The sequence below is a fragment of the Papio anubis genome, chromosome 11 (genome assembly GCF_008728515.1).
Source record: "Papio anubis isolate 15944 chromosome 11, Panubis1.0, whole genome shotgun sequence".
NCBI classification, from domain to species: domain Eukaryota; kingdom Metazoa; phylum Chordata; class Mammalia; order Primates; family Cercopithecidae; genus Papio; species Papio anubis.
This window is the reverse complement of record NC_044986.1, coordinates 83,758,736-83,778,580: the sequence shown is the minus strand read 5'-3', so window position 1 is coordinate 83,778,580 and position 19,845 is coordinate 83,758,736. Positions and strand designations below refer to the sequence as shown.

The 19,845-nt window shown below is 45.4% G+C and overlaps 1 protein-coding gene across 2 annotated transcripts in view; it reads left to right on the top strand.

Annotated features, from left to right (window-relative positions):
* Positions 1–11,951: 11,951 nt before the first annotated feature.
* ALOX5 (arachidonate 5-lipoxygenase) overlaps positions 11,952–19,845 on the top strand; it is a 60,715-nt gene continuing 52,821 nt past the window's right edge. For both annotated transcript variants that reach the window (XM_021943220.2, XM_003903596.2), the window contains exon 1: positions 11,952–12,208. In XM_021943220.2, coding sequence (XP_021798912.1) covers positions 12,059–12,208 — 150 coding nt within the window. In that variant the 5' untranslated portion in view covers positions 11,952–12,058. The remainder of the gene's footprint in view (positions 12,209–19,845) is intronic.

The window sequence follows — 19,845 nt, the reverse complement described above, 5'->3', positions numbered from 1 at the left end:
TGGGTCACTAAACTCCATGTAGCCTAACTGAGAGACACCTCCCAGTAGGGGCCGACAGACACTTCATACAGGTGGGTGCCACTCTGGGACGAAGCTTCCAGAGGAAGGATCAGGAAGCAATATTTGCTCTTCTGCAATATTTGCTGTTCTGCAGCCTCTGCTGGTGATACCCAGGCAAACAGGGTCTGGAATGGACCTCTAGCAAACTCCAACAGACCTGCAGCTAAGGGACCTGACTGTTAGAAGGAAAAGTGACAGAAAGGAATAGCATCAGCATCGACAAAAGGACATCCACACCAAAACCTCATCTGTAGTCACCAACATCAAAGACCAAAGGTAGATAAAACCATAAAGATGGGGAGAAACCAGAGCAGAAACCTGAAAATTCTAAAAACTGAGCACCACTTCTCCTCCAAAGGATCACAACTCCTTGCCAGCAATGGAACGAAGCTGGATGGAGAGTGATTTTGACAAGTTGGCAGAATTAGGCTTCAGAAGGTTGGTAATAACAAACTACTCCGAGCTAAAGGAGCATGTTCTAACCCATCACAAGGAAGCTAAAAACCTTGAAAAAAGGTTAGACGATTGGCTAACTAGAATAAACAGCATAGAGAAGAACTTACATGACCTGGTGGAGCTGAAAACCATGGCACAAGGACTTCGTGATGCATGCACAACCTTCAATACCTGATTAAATCAAGTGGAAGAAAGGATATCAGTGATCGAAGATCAAATTAACAAAATAAAGCAAGAAGACAAGATTAGAGAAAAAAAGAATAAAAAGAAATGAAAAGTGCCTCCAAGAAATGTAAGACTATGTGAAAAGACCAAAACTACGTTTGATTGGTGTACCTGAAAGTGATGGAGAGAATGAAATCAAGTTGGAAAACACTCTTCAGAATATTATCCAGGAGAACTTCCCCAAACTAGCAAGGCAAGCCAACATTCAAACTCAAGAAATACAGAGAACACCACAAAGATACTCCTCAAGAAGAGCAACTCCAAGACCAAGACACATAATTGTCAGATTCACCAAGGTTGAAATGAAGGAAAAAAATGTTAAGAGCAGCCAGAGAGAAATGTCGGGTTACCCACAAAGGGAAACCCATCAGGCTAACAGTGGATCTCTCGAGAGACACCCTATAAATCAGAAGAGAGTAGGGGCCAATATTCAACATTCTTAAAGAAAATAATTTTCAACCCAGAATTTCATATCCAGCCAAACTAAGTTTCATAAGCCAAGAAGAAATAAAATCCTTCACAGAAAAGCAAATGTGAGAGATTTTGTCACCATCAGGCCTGAATTAAAAGAGCTCCTGAAGGAAGCACTAAACATGGAAAGGAACAACCGGTACCAGCCACTGCAAAAACATGCCAAATTGTAAAGACCATCGATGCTATGAAGAAACTGCAACAATTAACAGGCAAAATAACCAGCTAATATCATAATGACAGGATCAAGTTCACACATAACAATATTAACCTTAAATGTAAATGGGCTAAAGGCCTCAATTAAAAGACACAGATGAGTAAATTGGATAGAGTCAAGACCCATCAGTGTGCTGTATTCAGGAGACCCATCTCACATGCAGAGACACACATAGGCTCAAAATAAAGGGATAGAGGAAGATCCACCAAGCAAATGGAAAGCAAAAAAAAAAAAAAAAAAAGCAAGGGTTGCAATCCTAGTCTCTGATAAAACAGACTTTAAACCAACAAAGATCAAAAGAGACAAAGAAAGCCATTACATAATGGTAAAGGGATCAATGCAACAAGAAGAACTAACTATCCTAAATATATATGCACCCAATACAGGAGCACCCAGATTCATAAAGCTAGTCCTTAGAGACCTACAAAGAGATGTAGACTCCCACACAATAATAATGGGAGACTTTAACACCCCACTGTCAATATTAGGCAGACCAACGAGACAGAAGGTTAACAAGGATATCCAGTAATTGAACTCAGCTCTGCACCGAGCAGACCTAATAGACAGCTAGAGAACTCTACACCCCAAATCAACAGAATATACATTCTTCTCAGCACCACATCGCACTTATTCCAAAATTGACCACATAGTTGGAAGTAAAACACTCCTCAGCAAATGTAAAAGAACAGAAATCACAACAAACTGTCTCTCAGACCACAGTGCAAACAAATTAGAACCCAGGATTAAAAAACTCACTCAAAACTGCACAACTACGTGGAAACTGAACAAAGTGCTCCTGAGTGACTACTGGGTAAATAACAAAATGAAAGCAGAAATAAAGATGTTCTTTGAAACCAATGAGAACAAAGACACAACGCACCAGAATCTCTGGGTCACATTTAAAGCAGTGTGTAGAGGGAAATTTATAGCACTAAAAGCCCACAAGAGAAAGCAGGAAAGAACTAAAATTGACACCTAACATCACAACGAAAAGAACTAGAGAAGCAAGAGCAACACATTCAAAAGCTAGCAGAAGGCAAGAAATAACTAAGATCAGAGTCGAATTGAAGGATATAGAGACACAAAAACCCTTCAAAAAAATCAATGAATCCAGGAGCTGGTTTTTGAAAAGATCAACAAAATTGATAGACCACTAGCAAGACTAACAAAGAAGAAAAGAGAGAAGAATCAAATAGATACAATAAAAAAAGATAAAGGGGATATCACCATTGATCCCGCAGAAAAACTAACTACCATTAGAGAATACTATAAACACCTCTACACAATTCAATAGAAAATCTAGAAGAAATGGGTAAATTCCTGGACACATACACCCTCCCAAGACTAAACAGGAAGAAGTAGAATCTCTAAATAGACCAATAACAAGCTATGAAATTGAGGCAATAATTAATAGCCTACTAACCAAAAAATTCCAGGACCAGATGGATTTACAGCCGAATTCTACCAGAGGTACAAAGAGGAGCTGGTACCATTCCTTCTGAAACTATTCCAATCAATAGCAAAAAAGGGAATCCTCCCTAACTCATTTTATGAGGCCAGCATCATCCTGATACCAAAGCCTGGCAGAGACACAACAAAAAAAGAGAACTTTAGACTAATATCCCTGATGAATATCGATGCAAAAATCCTCAACAAAATACTGGCAAACCCGACCAGGTACAGTGGCTCACGCCTGTAATCCCAGCACTTTGGGAGGCCGAGGTGGGCGGATCACAAGGTCAGGAGATCGAGATCATCCTGGCTAACACGGTGAAACCCCGTCTCTACTAAAAACACAAAAAATTAGCCAGGCGTGGTGGCAGGCGCCTATAGTCCCAGCTACTTGGGAGGCTGAGGCAGGAGAATGGTGTGAACCCAGGAGGCAGAGCTTGCAGTGAGCCAAGATTGTGCCACTGCACTCCAGCCTGGGGAACAGAGTGAGACTCCGTCTCAAAAAAAAAAAAAAAAAAAAAAAAAGAGAAAAAGAAAAAATACTGGCAAACCGCATCCAGTAGCACATCAAAAAACTTATCCACCACAATCCAGTAGGCTTCATCCCTGGGATGCAAGGCTGGTTCAACACACACAAATCAATAAATGTAATCCATCACGTAAACAGAACCAATGACAAAAACTACATGATTATCTCAATAGATGCAGAAAAGACCTTTGACAAAATCCAAGAGCCCTTCATGCTAAAAACTCTCAATAAACTATGTATTGATGGGACGTATCTCAAAATAATAAGAACTATTTGTGAGAAACCCACAGCCAATATCATGCTGAATGGGCAAAAATTGGAAGCATTCCCTTTGAAAACTGGCATAAGACAAGGATGCCCTCTCTCACCACTCCTATTCAACATAGTATTGGAAGATCTGGCCAGGGCAATCAGACAACAGAAAGAAATAAAGGGTATTCAATTAGGAAAAGAAGAAGTCAAATTGTCTCTGTTTGCAGATGACATGATTGTATATTCAGAAAACCCCATCGTCTCAGCCCAAAATCTCCTTAAGCTGATAAAGAACTTCAGCAAAGTCTCAGGATACAAAATCAATGTTCAAGCATCACAAGTATTCCTATACACCAATAACAGACAAACAGAGAGCCAAATCATGAGTGAACACCCATTCACAGTTGCTGCAAAGAGAATAAAATACCTAGGAATCCAACTTACAAGGGATGTGAAGGAACTCTTCAAGGACAACTACAAACAACTGTTCAATGAAATAAAAGAGGACACAAACAAATGGGAGAGCATTCCATGCTAATGGATAGGAAGAATCAATATCATGAAAATGGCCATACTGCCCAAGGTAATTTATAGATTCAATGGCAGCCCCATCAAGTTACCAATGACTTTCTTCACAGAATTGGGAAAAACTACTTTAAAGTTCATATGGAACCAAAAAAGAGCCCGCATAACCAAGACAATCCTAAGCAAAAAGAACAAAGTTGGAGGCATCACACTACTTGACTTCAAACTATACTACCAGGCTACAGTAACAAAAACAGCATGGTACTGGTACCAAAACAGATATATAGACCAATGGAAAAGAACAGAGGCCTCAGAAATAACACCACACATCTACAACAATCTGACCTTTGACAAACCTGACAAAAACAAGAAATGGGGAAAGGATTCCCTATTTAATAAATGGTGCTGGGAAAACAGGTTAACCATATGTAGAAAGCTGAAACTGGATCCCTTCCTTACATCTTATACAAAAATTAGTTCAAGAAGGATTAAAGACTTAAATGTAAGACCATTTAACCATAAAACCCTAGAAGAAAACCTAGGCAATACCATTCAGGACATAGGCATGGGCAAAGACTTCACGACTAAAACACCAAAAGCAATGGCAACAAAAGCCAACATTGACAAACAGGATCTAATTAAACTAAAGAGCTTCTGCACAGCAAAAGGAACTACCATCAGAGTGAACAGGCAACATACAGAATGGGAAAAAATTTTTGCAATCTACCCATCTGACAAAGGGCTAATATCCAGAATCTACAAAGAGCCTAAACAAATTTACAAGAAAAAAACAATCCTATCAAAAAGTGGACAAAGTATAAGAACAGACACTTCTCAAAAGAAGACATTTATGCAGCCAACAGACACGGGAAAAAATGTTCATCATCACTGGTCATCAGAGAAATGCAAATCAAAACCACAATGAGATACCATCTCATAACAGTTAGAATAGTGATCATTAAAAAGTCAGGAAACAACAGATGCTGGAGGGGACGTGGAGAAATAGGAATGCTTTTCCACTGTTGGTGGGAGTGTAAAGTAGTTCAATCATTGTGGACGACAGTGTGCCGATTCCTCAAGGATCTAGAATTAGAAATACCATTTGACCCAGCCATCCCATTATGGGGTGTATACCAAAAGGATTATAAATGGTGCAACTATAAAGACATATGCACACATATGTTTGTTGTGGCACTATTCACAATAGCAAAGACTTCTAACAAACCCAGATGTCCATCAATGATAGATTGGATTAAGAAAATGTGGCACATATACACCATGGAATACTATGCAGCCATAAAAAAGGATGAGTTCATGTCCTTTGCAGGGACATAGATGAAGCTGGAAACCATCATTCTCAGCAAACTATGACAAGGACAGAAAACCAAACACCGCATGTTCTCACTCATAGGTGGGAACTGAACAATGAGAACACTTGGACACAGGGCAGGGAACATCACACACCAGGGCCTGTTGGTGGGTGGTGGGCTGGGGGAGGGATAGCATTAGGAGAAACACCTAATGTAAATGACGAGTTGATGGATGCAACAAACCAACATGGCACATGTATACCTATGTAAGAAACCTGCACGTTGTGCACAGGTACCCTAGAACTTAAAGTATAATAAAAATAAAAAATTAAAAAAAGAAAATGTTACTAGCAAATTATAGATGAGTATAACTAATATAACTCTACCTGTGCACATATGTGTCTGGATACACATGGAAAGTATTCAGGTATATACACCAAATTGTTAAAATAAATCCCCTTCCAACATTAGGAGTGGCTGGGGAGCAGATGGCTTTCAATTTTTCACTTTCCATGGTGCCAGGGTAACACCACATCACAATAGTAAATAGCAAAAATAGCAACCTTAAGTTTAGATTTTCTTATCTAAATTTCAATTCTGTGAAAAAGTTTCCATTTCCCTTTTTCACATCAGGATAGTAGAATGCAGTTTAGAAAGAGTGAGATCACTTGTTAGACTGTACAATTTTTAAGCATCAGTGAAGTATACCATTAAACTTCTCTACCAATCCATTCTCTAAACTTCCCAACCCCCAAAAAAGAAATACATAAAATTGAAATGAAGAAAACAATACAAAAGATCAACAAAAATGAAACATTGGTTTTTTAAAAAGATAAACAAAAGTGACAAACATTTAGCCAGACTAAGAAAAAGAAAAGATCCAAAAAATAAAAACAGAGATGAAAAAGCAGACATTATAACTGATACTGCAGAAATTCAAAGGATCATTAGTGGCTACTGTGAGCAACTATATACCAAAAATTGGAAAATCTTGAAGAAATGGATAAGTTCCTAGACACACACAACCTACCAAGATTCAACCATGAAGAAATTCAAAATCTGAACAGACCAAAAACAAGTAACAAGATCAAAGCCATAATAAAAATTCTCCCAACAAAGAAAAGCCTGAGACCCAATGGCTTCACTGCTGAATTCTATCAAACACTTAAAGAAGAACTAATCCCAATCCTACTCAAACTATTCCAAAAAATAGAAGAGGAGGGAATATTTCCAAACTTATTCTATTAGGCTGTTACTGCTCCAATATCAAAACCAAAGGCACATCAAAAAAAGAAAACTATAGGCCAATATCTCACATGAATATTCATGCAGAAATCCTTAAAAAATGCTAGCAAACTGAACTCAACAACACATTAAAAATCATTCATTACGACCAAATGGGATTTATCCCAGGGATGCAAGTATGGTTCAACATATACAAATCAATCAATGTAACATATCATATCAACAGAATGAAGAAGAAAAACCATATGGTCATGTTAATTGATGCTGTAAAAGTACTTGAGAGAATTCAACATCTCTTCATGACAAAAACCCTCAAAAAAACTGGAGATAGAAGGAACATACCTCAACATAATAAACAGACATATATGACAGACTTACAGCTAGAATCATACTAAATGGGGAGAAACCGAAAGCCTTTCCTCTAAGATCTGGAACAAGACAAGGATGCTGATTTTCATCAGTGTTAGTGGAACATAGTACTGAAAGTCCTAGCTAGAACAGACAAGAGACAGAAATAAAGGGCATCCAAACTGGGAAGAGAAAAGTTGAATTACCCTTGTTCGCAGATAGTATGATCTGTTTGGAAAAAACCTAAAGACTCCATAAAAAAAAGACTAGAACTGATAAATTCAGTAAAGTTTCGCGATACAAAGTTAACATACAAAATCCATAGCATTTCTATATGCCAACAGCAAACAATCTGAAAAGGAAATCAAGGAAGTAATCCCATTTCCCATTTGCAATAGCTATAAATAAAATTAATAATAATCTCATCTCTTCAATAAGTGGTGTTGGGAAAACTGCATGTCCACATACAAAAGAATAAAATTAGACCCTTTTAATATACAAAACTGGACCCAAGTTAATATACAGAAATTAACTTGAAATGAATTAAAGACTTAAATGTAAGATCTGAAACCAAAAACTCCTAGAGGGAAACATAGGGGAAAAGCTCCTTGACATTCGCCTTGACGATAATTTTTTGGGATATTACACCAAAAGCACAGACTTTTGAAAAAATAAACAAGTAGGACTACATCAAACTAAAAAGCTTCTGCATGGCAAAAGAAAGTCAACAACATGAAAAGGCAACCTACAGAATGGAGGGAAATATTTGCAAACCATATACCTGATAAGAAGTTAATCTCAAAATATGCAAAGTATGTAAGGAACTCACATATCTTAATAGCAAAAAAGTAATAACCTGTTTTATAATGGACAAAGGGCCTGAATAGACATTTTTTCAAAGAAGACACACAGATGGCCAACGAGTGTAGGAGAAGACGTTCAACATCACTAATCATCAGGGAAATGCAAATCAAAACCACAATGAGATATCACCCCACACCCGTTAGGAAAGCTATTATGAAAAATGCAAGAGACAATGAATATTGGCAAGGGCATGGAGAAAAAAGAACCCTTGTACACTGTTGGTAGAAATGTAAATTGCAACGCCATTATGGAAAATAGAATGGAGGTTCCTCAAAAAATAAAAATAGAACTACCATACAATCTAGCAATTCCACTTATGAATGCACATCTAAAGGAATCAAATCACTATGTCAAAGAGATATCTGTACTTCCATGTTTACTGCAGCTTTATTCCCAGTAGCTAAGATAATGAAAAAATCTAAATGTCTGCCAATGGATAAAGAAAATGTGGTTGGTGTGTGTGGGTGTGTGTGTGCATTTATACATACGCAATGGACTATTTTTCAGCCATAACAAAGAAGGAAACCCTGCCATTTGTGACAATATGAATGAACCCAGAGGACATTATGCTAAGTGAAATAAGCCAGAAACAGAAAGACAAATATTGTATGATCTCACTTACATGTGGAATCTAAAAATTTCAAACTTGAAGACCTATAAAGTAGAACAGTATTTATCAGGAGGTAGGGGATGTGGGGAACAAAGAAAATGTTGGGCAAAGAGTATAAACTTTCAGTTATAAGATGAAGGCCAGGTGAATTGGCTCATGTTGGTAATCCCAACACTTTGGAAGGCTGAGGCGGAGGGATTGCTTGAGACCAGCCTAGGCAAGAAAGTGAGACCTCGTCTCTACAAAAAATAAAAGAATTAGCTGGGAGTGGTGGCACATACTGTAGTCCCAGCTATTCAGGTGGCTGAGATGGGAGGATCATTTGAAACTAGAGAGTCAAGGCTGCAGTCAGCCAAAATTGTGCCACTGCATTGCAGCCTGGGTGACAGAGTGAAACCCTGTCTCAAAAAAAAAAAAAAAAAAAGATGAATAAGTTCTGGGGATCAAATGTACAGCATGGTGACTATAGTTTATAACTGTGTTATTCCTTTAAATTGGATAAGAGCAGATTTTAAGCATCCCCAGCACCCCCTACAAAAACACACGCACAAACGGTAACTATAGATGGTGATGGATATGTTAATTTGACTGTCACAATCAGCATTCAATATATAAATATATCAAATCATCACATTTTACTCCTTGAAATAGAAATTTTTATTTGTCAATCAAATATTTTTAAATAAAAATAATCATAATATTAATATAGCATACAGGAAAAATTGCATATCTCAACTGATACAGGAAACTATTTTGATAAGAGTCAGTATCCTTTCATGATAAAAACACTTTAAAACAAAAGGAATAAAAGGGAACTCCCGCAACCTGATAGATGACACCTGTGAAAACCCCCAGCCGACATCAGACTTAATAGTGAAAGGCTGGGCGTTCACCTCTTGAACCAGGAACAAGACAAAGATGCCTACTTTTGCCACTTCCATTTTACCTTGTACTGAGGTTCTGGCTAGGGCAATTATCCATGAAAAAGAAATAAAAGTCTTCCAGATAAAAGAAGAAGTAAAACTATCTCTACTCGCTCATGACATGATCTTGCATATAGAAAACATGCACATGTGCATACGCACAAACCATTAGAACTAATAAACAAGTTCAGCAAGTTTGCAGAATATAAAATGAATGTACAAAAATCAAGTGTTTTTCTATACACTAGCAATTAACAATCCCAAAATGAATTAAAATTCTCTTTACAATAGTATCAAAAATAAATTATTTAGAAATAAAAAGAGTGCACTGAAAACTACAAAATATTTTGAAATAAATCAGAAAAGATTTAAGTAAATTGATCACTTGAACTCGGGAAGCAGAGGTTGTAGTGAGCCGAGATTGCACCATTGCGCTTCAGCCTGGGCAACAGAGGGAGACTCCATCTCGGAAAAAAAAAAAAAGGAAAGAAAGGGAAGGGAAGGGAACAGAAGGGAAGGGAAGGGGAGCGGAGGGGAGGGAAAGAGAGGGGAGGGAAAGGGAGGGGAGGGGAGGGGAGGGAAAGATAATATTTAAATAAACTGGAACATATTCTTTGGATCAGAAGACTTAATATTGTTAAAGTGACAATATTCCCCAAATTGATCTGTAGCTTCACCTCAACCCCTATCGATATCCCAGCTTGCTTTTTGGCTGAAATTGACGAGCTGATTCTATAATTTATAAGGAATCTCAAAGGATCCAGAATAACCAAAACAATATTGAAAAATAAAGAACAGCGTTGGTGGATTAACATTTTCCAATTTCAAAACTTACTATAACACTGAGGTAATCGAGTAGTGTCGCACTGTATAGCATGTACATTACAGATCAATGGACTAGAATCGAATGTCCAGAAATAAACCGTTATGTTTATAATGAATTACTTTTTAATAAGGTGTCAAGACAACGCAATGGGAAAAGAATAATGAATTCAACAAATGATGCATGGACAACCGGACATGCACATGCAACACAATGAATTTGAATTCCTCTATCACAGCATGCATAACAACTAACTTAAAACGGATCACGGATGTAAATGAAAAGCTAAAATTATAATAATCCTAGAGGAAAACGTACGAGTAAATCTTTAAGATCTTATTGTAGGCAGTGGCTTCTTAGATATGACCCCAAAATCACAAAAGAAATTGGACTTAAATATTTTTGTGCTTCAAATATCATCAAGAAAGTGAAAACACAACCCGCAGAAGCAATAAAAATGCCTGTAAGTCATATATCCGATCAGAGACTTCTATCTAGGATACATAAATAATGCAATTCAATGGTAAAAAAAAAAAGATAAATAGCCTAATTTTCCAAAGACTCAAGTATCTTAATATACATCTCTCCAAAGATATAGCCAATAAGCATCTGAAAATATGTTCAACGCCATTTGCCAGGTGCACAAAACCAAGATAGCATGAGGAGACGCTACAGGGACTCTGCTGCTTCACAGACATGAAGCGTTGGTGAGAGCGTAGGCAGCCGCCTTTGGGAATTTCACATCCCGGCCGCCCTACGCATGGTGCGCTCGTGTTTAAACTTAGCCGAGATCGTTACACGCGATTGAGTGTGTGCCCGTCAGACCCTGCGCTGCCGACTGGGATGGGGAAGGCGGGAGCCGGGAGTGGGCGGGGACCTGGGGGTCAGGCCCCAGGCGCGGGAAGCCGCCCAGGGGCGCGCAAAACCTTCTCCATATTCCACACCCCTTCCAAGCATTTGCCTGCCGCGATTTAGAGAGCCGACCCGTGATCCCTGGCCTCCCCTAGACAGCCTCGCACGTCCAGGTGTGGTGACCCCGTCCAGCTTGCCTCCTGCGAGCAATGACCATCTCCCGGCCTGGGCGCGGTCTCGGGGACCGCCTGTCCCCCGGCCAGAAGCCGCAGGTCCAGCCAGTGAGGACGCCGGCGCTGAGGGAGCCTCTGTGCTCCAGAATCCAAACTTTGTATCAGCGCTGGGGTGGCCTCCTCCAGGAAGCCCTCCTGATTCCCCCATGGGTCGCTCTTCCCCTACAGACTCCCGGAGCACCCCTGCTCTAAATACCGCGGCGTGGCACTGAGAACTTTCGGAGAGCAGAGGCTGCGGCTAGATTTCTAGGGGATCCCTGCAGCTCCACCCCAGCGCCTACAGGCGAAGCCAAGGCAGGCAGGCAGGACAAAGGGTGGAAACAATGCAGGAGAGACCGAGTGAACGAATGGATGAGGGATGGCAGCCGAGGTTGCCCCAGTCCCCTGGCTGCAGATACAGACACCTTGCTGAGGAGGAGAGACCCAGGAGCGAGGCCCCCTGCCCAGTCCAAGGCGAGGTCCAGCGCAGTCGGCGCCACGTGAAGGGTAGGAGGGAAGTACTGTGGGGGCCCGGGCGGGGGCGGCCGGGAGCCGGGGGCCAGGCCGGGGCGGGGCCGGGACCTGGGCCCCGACCAGTGGTGGGAGGAGGCTGCGGCGCCAGATTCGGACGCCTGGACAGCCGAGCCGAGGCTCCCCGCGCTCGCTGCGCCCGCGGCCAGTGCCATGCCCTCCTACACGGTCACCGTGGCCACTGGCAGCCAGTGGTTTGCCGGCACTGACGACTACATCTACCTCAGCCTCCTGGGCTCGGCGGGCTGCAGCGAGAAGCACCTGCTGGACAAGCCCTTCTACAACGACTTCGAGCGCGGCGCGGTGAGCGCGGGCGGGGCGCGGGCTGGGGGGCGTCCGGGACCCGGTTTGGACCGCAGAGGCCTGGGCGGGGGCGCTGAGGGCCCGTCGGGGCGGCCCGGACAGGGGTGGGGGTGTCTAGGACCCCGTCGGGGCGGGTAGAACGGCGGTGGGGCGCGCCCTGGGCTCCCAGCGGCCGGTAGGTACCCCGGTGGGGAAGCGTCCAGGACCCCTGACTGCGGCCGCGACCCGCGTGGGAAACGGGAGACTTCCCGCGTGCAGTCTGCAGGGCGCCGCAGACGTCTCCCCTGGGAGGAGAAGGCCCAAGGTTTCCTCTCCACTTCAAGATCTGGGTTGGGAGGCTCTGGAGCCCCCTTCACTGGTCCGCATTTCTTGTGCCACCGCTTCCTCAGGCTCCTTCCGCAGGTGGCACTGGGAGGGAGAGGCAGAGGGGTCATGCTCACAGAACTCTGAGGGCACCTCAGAGCAGCCTGCTGTGAGCCGTGGGGGAGGGTGCAGGTCAGCGGGTCCAGAGGCCTGAGTTTCGTCCAGACATGACCACCAGCTCACTCTACCTTTAGTCTGGGCCTCAGTTTCCCCAGCTGTAAAGTGGAGGGTTGACTTCAGTCTGGTCCATGAGTCGTGGGTGAGCCCAGGCCCATCTGGTGGCTCAGACAGCACCTGGGCAGCTTACATTCTCAGGACAGGCCCCAGAGAAAATTAAAGGGAAGGAACAGAACCCAGGCGAGGAGAGGCCTTTCTTAAATGGAGGGGCTGCACTCCCTCCCAGCAGAATGTACACCAGGGAACACTTCCCCGCTAGGTGTGAGGACTCGGGGGAGCCCTCAGCGTTTGGAAGCTAGTTCCTAATGCTGATCTGGACCTGAATTCCAGCCCCACGACTCTTCTCCACGAGCATGGGCAGGTCGCAGTTCTCACTGAGCCTTTAATGAAATGCCTACGCCTGTAATCCCAGCACTTTGGGAGGCCGAGGCGGACGGATCACGAGCTCAGGAGATCGAGACCATCCTGGCTAACACGATGAAACCCCGTCTGTACTAAAAATACAAAAAATTAGCCGGGCGTGGTGGTGCACGCCTGTAGTCCCAGCTACTCAGAGGCTGAGGCAGGAGAATGGCGTGAACCCAGGAGGCGGAGCTTGCAGTGAGCCGAGATGGTGCCACTGCACTCCAGCCTGGGCGACAAAGTGAGACTCCGTCTCAAAAAAAAACAAAAAACAAAAAACAAAAAAAACCCAGAAATGCCTACTTCAGTACCTGGCAGAGGAAGCGCTCCATAAATGACTGGTAATAGTCCCAGACATACTGCATGTGCACAGGGAATATCAGTTCCCTTCCACCCCCACCCCAGCTCCTAACTGGACCAAAAAGATTTAGACTTTACCAAGCTGCCTTCTCACCATTTAGTTTACTATTTGATCAAACTGTATGAAATTGCTCATGATGGACAAATACAACTGGCAAATTCATGTTTCAACTGATTATTCTTGGATAAAATTTGCCATCTTTTAGGTGTGCAGAGCCTGAAGTAAGTAAAAATGATTCTTTTTATGGATTCCAACCTCTCCATGGGTTCGATTCCTATCCAGGAGCCTCAGACCCTCGCTGTAGCACGACATGGTCCTCAGCCAAGGTCGTTAGCAACCTGGCTTGAGCTCCCTTCAAGAAGAGTTAGGCGTTGAGTACAAGAGCAACCTTCAGTTGCTTAGTTGCCCCAGTCAGGGAACTGGCCCTGAGGACTGCTGTGCCTTGGAGTTAATGTGTCATCCATTTAGGGTGATGGCTCGCTCTGACATTTCTGATGCACCTTCATTTACTTCCGTTATTTCATGGATTCCCCCACACCTAGGGGAGAAGGACAGGATACAGACTACTTCCCCTTTGTAAGTGCTTTCCCCTCCCCATTCTCCTCCACACATCATAAGGTTCTAGAAGCACAGGCCATCGGTGTGCTCACACTGCGTGGCACGGGCACCCCGTGCGTACTTTCCCCCTGGAGGGGACACCCTAACATGGCCATAGCGGGCTCTTCGGACGAAGAGTGAAGGCACTGTTTTGTCTACTATCTCCCTCTCTGGGTCTGTCTTCCCCACCCTGAGAAGTCATTCAAATGACATTATAATTAAACACCTCAGCCGGAATCCCGGGTGCAAATTGCAGGAGAGGTTTGCATGTCACATTTCCATTGGGTTGAGAGGGCTCTAAATCAGGGGGTGGGGGGGATGGGGGTGGGGGCTACCGCAGGGTGGGGAACCAGCTAAGGCTGAAAGTTTCCTTGAAAAATTCAGCTTTTGAGAAAGTTCCTGTTGATGCAAAGTTACTCCACACTTTCTCTTGCCCAGCCCAAAACTACTTCCTCATTCTCCCAGCTTGGTATCTGTAAAGACAATCATCCTTTTTGGGTAAAGGTAAAAGAAAAACCCTAGAGGAGGTACTTGCTGAGAAGAGAAGGTTATCCCATTTTACAGGGAAAAGTGTTAAAATCTGTATTGTTAACAGTAGTAATGATAGCAATAACAATAAAGGTATTGCCACACAATTCAATCATTTCCAAGTTATTGGCAGGTCCACATCCCCCTCCTCTAGGGCATAGTTCAGTCGAATAATGAACAGGACTGATTTTTTCCTTGATAAAAGTGAGTCACAAGTCCCTTGTTATTCTCATCAGAGTTCTGCATAGTGGTTCAGTCAGGACTGGGAATCAAGCTCTTTGCAGGTGGGATTATCCTATAAACAGTTGTGTCTTCCTTGGCTTCCCACTGTCTGCTGGAGAAAGCCAGGATCCTACACAGAATGGCCTTATTTCCAGAGGCTAACCCAAGTCTAGGCAAATTTAACAAGTTGATTTGTTTCTTTAACTCTGTAAATTTAAAGTAATTCAGATTGGATACGATGACTGTAACAGATCTGAAGATTTCTGAGAAATCTTAGTTGGCCCATTTCATTCCGTGCTAGTACTTTAAAGAAAGCTGAGGGTAATAGGGTGGTGTTTAATATATGATACTTGAATGTGTTCAACAAGTGTAGAAAAGTCTTATAACGATACATGCTTCTTAAATATAGTCAGTGAGTATTCTAACATTCATGAAAAATTAATTCTAGAATCTCTTTCTTGTGAATGGAAATATATTAGTGGAGCATAAATATTTCTTTGTTATGACCCTCAATCCCTCTCTCATCTCCCAGTCTTCCCCTCTGAGCCATCTTTTCCCTACATTCTGCCCCCTCTTTTGCCTCCTCTTCCTTCCCCTGTTCCCAGTCCCCTCAATGCTCCCCATTTCTGCTCTCTGCCTTACAACTCTCCCTTCTCTTCTGCTCTGAATTTTCCTCTACACTGTCTTCCAGCCACCTCTCGGAGGCCCCTTCTCTGCTCCCTCAATCTCCGGCTCTCTGTCCCACATTTTCCCCTTCTCTGCCCCTTGGTCTCCCTATCCACTGTCCCCATCCATCTCTCCATCCCTTGCTCTCCTCAACTCTTCCCCATAACCTCCTCCTCTCTCATCCCGAGTCTCTGTTTTATCTGACCCCCAGTCTTCCTCTCTGTTCTACAGCCTCCTCCTCCCACAAGCCCCTCATTGGTCCCCCTCCAATATGGGTAGCCTGGAGCTGGGGCACACATCCTTGCTTCCGCAGAGAGATCCATTTCCCTGTCCCAGCAACAGCAGAAATCTGATGAAAGGCAGATGAAAACTTTCCTAAAATGCTGATAGAAAGCTCACATGAAAACTGACCAACTCACACTTTGCTGAAATATTCAAAAGCTTTAAAACTACATATCCAATAAAAAGTTAAAAGCAATAAGCAAAATCAGCAAAGTGGCCCCTTGTGAAAGGAGGCCGGTGAGTTGCAGGTGTTCCCTTGTCTCTCTCCAGCATCTGCACCACCACGCCACCCACTTCTGTCCCCAGAAACTGTGCCCAGCCTTCCTCCTCCCACGTGTGAATTCCCCTGGGGACCCTGCCCTCCCAGTTCCCCACATCTGAAATGTCCTACCCATGCCCGTCCTCCTGCTAACCTCCCCTCTGAAATCTGATCAGCCCCCAAAAGCTGCCTCAAATACCCTCTCTTATGAACTTTTACACTGTCCTTCCATGCCACTCCGCATTGCCCCTTTATACTCCATCCAGTGTACGAACCAGGGCTCAAAGCTAGGCCTTCTAGCTTCTGGTTCAGGGCTTTTCTCAAGATGTGGCCTTGGGGAACTGTGGGAGGAACCTGGGCTTGGCCATCACACAGGTGTAGGTTCTGATCTTGAGGCCACCTTTGGTCTCTGAGCCTCAGTTTCTATCTATAAAGCAGGACAGTCACCTGCTCGGCCATTCCCAGGTCCAGTGCTTCCTAAGGGCCTGTTGGGGGGTGTCCACTGTTGATAGCGCCCACCATAATTCAATGTGTCACCTGAGAATTTAATGTGTCACATCTAATAGACAAATACAGCATCAGCCCAGTGTACTTGGCCCACAGAGGAGGGAGGAAGATGGGCACTGTAGTTCCACACACCTTCCAAAGACCTTACTTAGCAGTTTGACACATGTGACCCTGTATTTTCCTGGAGGGAGGCCTTTCTCTATCTGTCATTCTTCCAGTAGTACCCCCTGGGATGTTGGAACCACAGCCACCAAGCTTTGTATTTTACTTCCTGAGTTGGGTCGAGGCTGGAGCCCTCCGCCTCTTGTTCACCTCTTATCACATTCAGGCCTGAAGCCAGCACCAGGAAAGTGGCTGGGCTGGCCATAGACCAGCCAGACTGCAGGCCTGGCCCCCTCCTGATGTGGAAGGCCCCGTCAGATGGCAGATGGAGTCATCGTAAATCTGCCTAGTGATTTTACTCCAAGTGAAACTCGGGGCTCTCCACCAGGTGCCTGCAGGTGTGGATAGAGCAGGGGGCCAGGAGTGTCCCAGTCCCCTGTGACTGCACCACAGATGTGCTGGAGGGTCGCCCCACTGTCCGCTTCTTCAGAGAAGCTGCTCAGTCTCTTCGTGTGGGTCATCACCCCCAGGCAGACAACAGGCTCTCCCTGTGGGACCTGTGCAGTCCTGGAATGCCTCCTCGGCCCATCTGCCTCTCCTCTTAGTCCAAGGTACTGGGCGCCTCCCTCCTATGAGAGTGTCCCCTTCAGCTTCTCCTGCCCCTCCTCCAGCTTTCCTGGCATCTATCCCCCAGGGACACCTTCCTCCCTCTCCAGCCCCTCAGAGCCACAGGAAAGCCACTTCCCCTGCAGCAGCCACACTCTGGCCCAGGCCCAGGCCTCTGGTGGCCGCCCCTCAGTCCTCACTGCACATGAACTTGCTCTGCCTGCCCCACCAGCACTCAGAATGCCTCCCACTCTCCCTCTGTCCTCACAGCCCTGTCTCCACCCTTTCAGGAGTTCCTTCTGGGCTTTGAGCAAAGGGGTTTGAGGTCACAGGTTCAGTTTCCTCCTCCCATGTGTGCTCTGGTTACTTGGATTGGCACATGTAGTCACGAAGGGGCTGCAACGCAGGGGCCCGTGCTAGCTCACAGGCAGTGCAGGGCCTGGTGTCCTGCAACCTGCTGGATTCGGGAAGGGGCACCGGTGGTTCTGACACACACAACCAGTGGCCTGTGCCTCTGGAGAAAGGAGGCCACCCAGGACGGTGTCACTTCGTTTTCTCAATGGTCCTGTAAGTGAGGGGTTATCATCCTTGGGTAGATGAAGAAACAGCTTCAGAGAATGAAGCAATGTGCCATCCAGCTAGTTGCCTGAAGCTGGGATGTGAATTCAGAGCTCCAGACCCCAGGGCCCACCCAGCTTTCTGCCCCTCACTGCCCTCTTCCCACTCGTTAGTGGGATCAGGAATCTCTGTCTTGGCTCACAACCTGCAGCTGAGGTCTCCATAAATCCCTGTGGCGTGCAGGGCCTGGCGTGGGGCAGGCCCAATGCGTGTCCAGTCCTGGGCCACTCAGCCCCCACTCTACTCCTCCAGATGGGCCTGAGCCCCTGAGATGCTGAGACTCCTGTCCCATCAGAATCTGCCCGCCCTGCCCATGATGGGCGAGGCCCTGTCTGTGGCCCTGCTCTCCTGAGGATGAGCTGTGGCAGGAAGGCTCTTTCTCAGAGGTGACAGGTGAGGCTGGTACTCTGCCTGCAGGAGGGGCATTCTCGTGGGGCCGAGGCTGGTCCACATGTGGCTGGATCCAAGACATGTCATCCCAGCACGTGGGCCTGGTTCCTCTGCCATCAGAAACTGTTCCTAGGACCTCTGGCCTAAACCACAGAGCACAGGGAGGAAGCTTCCGCTTTCTGACCACAAGCGTCTGGCCTCAGTGTCAGCCACCCCAAACTGCTCACAGCGTTCAGAGCCAAGAGGTTTGCGGAAAACACTTGACTTCCCATTCCTCTTAGGAAGCTCTCCAGGGGTCCTCCTGGCAGCTTGGAGGCAGGGCATGGAATGGGGATGCCTGGGCTCAGACAAAGGATGATACCCCTTGCCCCTTCCACTTTGCCATCGTGCTGAGAAGTCTAGGTTCTGCTGCCTTGGATAAAGCTCAAGGGTTGATGAATCTGACTTAGAAAGTGCCTTGGAGGGGCCAGGCACAGTGGCTCATGACTGTAATCCCAGCACTTTGGGAGGCCGAGGCATGTGGATCACTTGAGGTCAGGAGTTCAAGACCAGCCTGGCCAACATGGTGAAACCCTGTCTCTACTAAAAATGCAAAACTTAGCCAGATGTGGTAGCAGGTGCCTGTAGTCCCAGCTACTTGGGAGTCTGAGGCAGAAGAATCACTTGAACCTTGGAAGTGGAGGTTGCAGTGAGCCGCGATCGAGACACTGTACTCCAGCCTGAGCAACACAGTGAGACTCCACCTCAAAATAAAAAAGAAAATGCCTTGGAGGGCATCAAGTCCAGGGCTTTCCAAACCTGCTGGTCATCAGAACATGTAATGCAATGCCTGAGCCTCTCATCCCACCTTCCTGTTTGCCATCCATTGCTGCAGAGACACAAGCCCTCTAGAAGCTATGGCTGCTGCCTCAGAGCCACTCATGTCCTGGAAGCAGGAGCCTGGCAGGGAGGAGGCCAAGCAGCCTTGTCCCGGAGGCCTAGGCAGCAGCACTGTACACAGCCTGGGGTGGCGCCTTCTAGTTGCAAGGCCAGTCTCACCCTGCCACCAGTAATACCACAGGTGCAGCCGGAGCCGCTTGATCTCACTGTTCTCTAGGCATCACCATGTGGCTGTGAACTGCAGGTGTCCCAGGAGGACTCAAATCCATGCAAGTTCCCTGTATCTAAGCCTCACCATTTTCACTCACTTATTAGCCACACTGATAACTGGAAGGAGAGGAAGTGGCTGTGATGGAAAGGCCTGGGGCGGGGCTCCAGCTCTGCTCTGAGTGGAAGAGGTGGGAGTCACTGAGCCTCGCTGTCTTCATCTGTGGAAGGGGTCATAACTCCCCTGCACTCCCAGCGTCGTTGTGGAGATCCACTTTCAGCAAGCCCATCACCAGTTGTAAAGGCCTCCCACAAGGCTGTCCCATGTAGGGGCAACTGCGGACCCTCACTGGTCACAGCCTCACAGGTGCAGGCATGAGCCTGGGCGTCTCCCTATCCTCCAGCCTGAGCTAAGTGCAGACAGCAGACGTTGCCCTCTGAGCAGCACGGCACTGTCCTGACTCACTGGAT